Source organism: Limulus polyphemus, unplaced genomic scaffold, assembly GCF_000517525.1.
Source record: "Limulus polyphemus unplaced genomic scaffold, Limulus_polyphemus-2.1.2 Scaffold2256, whole genome shotgun sequence".
Lineage (NCBI taxonomy): Eukaryota > Metazoa > Arthropoda > Merostomata > Xiphosura > Limulidae > Limulus > Limulus polyphemus.
The window spans coordinates 199,061-201,910 of record NW_013667866.1 but is presented as its reverse complement, the minus strand read 5'-3'; the positions used below and the strand labels follow the sequence as shown (position 1 = coordinate 201,910).

The 2,850-nt window shown below is 34.1% G+C and overlaps 1 protein-coding gene across 1 annotated transcript in view; it reads right to left on the bottom strand.

Moving 5' to 3' along the window:
• Positions 1-1,164: 1,164 nt before the first annotated feature.
• LOC106466429 overlaps positions 1,165-2,850 on the bottom strand; it is a 14,579-nt gene continuing 12,893 nt past the window's right edge. The window contains exon 6 of the mRNA XM_013926715.2: positions 1,165-1,371. Coding sequence (XP_013782169.2) covers positions 1,189-1,371 — 183 coding nt within the window. The 3' untranslated portion in view covers positions 1,165-1,188. The remainder of the gene's footprint in view (positions 1,372-2,850) is intronic.

Here is a 2,850-nt window from a genome sequence, read left to right as displayed (position 1 = left end):
CATTACCCATTCAAGCTGTCTCCAACCATTATTAGTCTCAAAGTGGGTTCCTCGTCATCGAAAATATACCAGTATTCATGTGCTTTAATTACTATCATCCACTTTTCATGAAAATAGCACCTATTACTGTACAGGCATAAATTTTAATCATAAAAGCTGTTCCAAACATAAAGATATTAAGGATTTACAACATACACTTGAATGATTGTCTAAACCATTTCATTTCAGACGTCTTCATAAAGACTTTAAGAAATGAGGAAAAGAAAATTAACACTACGTATCTCTACAATGGCAGACATACTGTTGAGAGTTAAACCCATGCACAAGAACATACTTAAAAGAGACCAACATCAGTGAAACATCTTGTGCATTAGATGTACATTGATGAAACATCTCATGCTTTAGACCTACATTAGTGAAACATCTTTGGCTTTAGACCTACATTAGTGAAACATTTCATCCTTTAGACTTGCATTAGTGAAACATCTCATGCTTTAGACCTACATCAGTGAAACATGTCATGCTTTAGACCTACATCAGTGAAACATCTTGTGCATTAGACGTACATTGATGAAACATCTCATGCTTTAGACCTACATTAGTGAAATATGCCGTGCTTTAGACCTACATCAGTGAAACATCTTTGGCTTTAGACCTACATTAGTGAAACATCTTGTGTTTTAGACTTACATTAGTGAAACATTTCATGCTTTAGACCTACATTAGTGAAACATTTCATCCTTTAGACTTGCATTAGTGAAACATTTCATGCTTTAGACCTACATCAGTGAAACATGTCGTGCTTTAGACCTACATTTGTGAAACATCTCATGCTTTAGACCTACATCACCACATAAGACATGCATAAGGGTTGATTCACAACGACAAACCAAACCACATAAGAGATGTGTAAGGGTTTACCAACAAGATTAGACTACACAGATAACATTAAGTTTTGCTTCACAAGGTCAGACCCATTTATTATCTGTAAGGACTGATTCACCAGGTTAGGTAACAAGGACATCTGTTGGGGTTGATTCACCAGGTAAGATCATTTACCTTTATAAACAAAGTCTACACATTTAACTTAAATATCTTAAATACTAATCTAGACAATTTGTACTAATTATACAAACAAACAAATGTTTTTTATTTTAGATAATATAATGCAATGTATTTGTAAAATCATCAGACCTGTTGGAAATGTTCCAGTACTTGTTGATGCATCGAACACCTGAAACCACAGACATTACAAAGGTATGGCATTTCACACTCAACATGCATGGTTTTCATATGGGCAATAAGAGTAACTTCTGATGAAAAAGCCTGGTTACATATTCCACATGCCAAAGTATCCATCTTCATGTGAACCTGGATAGCAGAAACAATATTTAGACTACAGAGAACAGAAACTAGGAAGTAAAACTTTTATATATATATATCGATCTAGGTTTCAAAGAATAAAAACCACCACAATAAGGACCAAATAACATAATTAACTTCAAATGAATGACCATAAACTCCAGAAAATTGTATTTCACCAAAAGCACCTAACTATAATGACTATTAGGCTCACAAGAATATTATAAACTTATTTAAAGGACAGTCAGATATGAGCTGCCATTTTTGTTTATGCTACAAACTCCTTTCTGTACTATAATGTTTCAAAGGTTCCATAAGCATGTTGAGCAGGAGATGTTTCACTAATTTAGGTCTAAATCATAACATGTTTCACTAATTTAGGTTTAAACAGGAGATGTTTCACTCTGTTTTTGTGAATCAACCCTTACATATGTCCTATGGGGTCTATCTTTGTTGATCAACCCTTATACGTGTACTGTGTAGTCTGTCTTTGTGAATCAACCCTAACATATGTTCTGTATTCAAATTCAACTTGTACCTGATGATGACAAAACCTTGTTGAAACATTGTACATTTGCTGTTATGTTAAACTTATATTAAAGTTTTTCTTCATTACCCATTCAAGCCATCTCCAAGCATTATTATATATCCTGTGTGTTCTGTCTTTGTGGATCAACTCTTACACATGCCCTGTGTGGTCATCTTTGTGAGTCAGTCTTTATACATGTCATGTGGTATAATCTCATTAAATAACCCTTATGTCTGTGTGGTCTAACTTTGTGAATAATTGCTTAATGTTGTTTGTGTGGTCTAATGTAGTGAATTAACTCCTAAAGATGTTCTCTGTAAGTTAACCTAATGAACCAACTCCTCTAGATACTCTGTGTAGGCTAACTTTATGAATCAAACCCTCAGATTCCGAGAAATCAAGGTTATTGCTTTGAAACAAGACACGGGTTTTAGGTTTTTATTAGCAGGAAGTACTTTGAAAATTTCTATTATGCCTCCAACAACCTTTTTATTTGAGGCATCATGATATGTCTTGACATTTAGGTGTGCATACATTTTATAGATATGGTCACTGCCAATTCCACTACATACCTCCCATAATATTTCAAAATCATTATCAGTTTATCAATCTGCCACCCTCCAGATGTATTATAGGCAATTATTCTGTTATCTCATGAAGTGGCTCTAATTACGCCATGAGTTTGTGACCAGTCATCATGATTCCATTTCTTACATTAAATACAACAGTTCAGAACATTCTTGGTGTCACATGTGGTAGATCAGACAGTGACCAATCATCATTATTTTAAATACAACAATTCAGAACATTCTTGGTGTCACATGTGGTAGATCAGACATTGACCAGTCATCATGATTCCATTTCTTACATTAAATACAACAGTTCAGAACATTCTTGGTGTCACATGTGGTAGATCAGACAGTGACCAATCATCATTATTTTAAATACAACAATTCAGA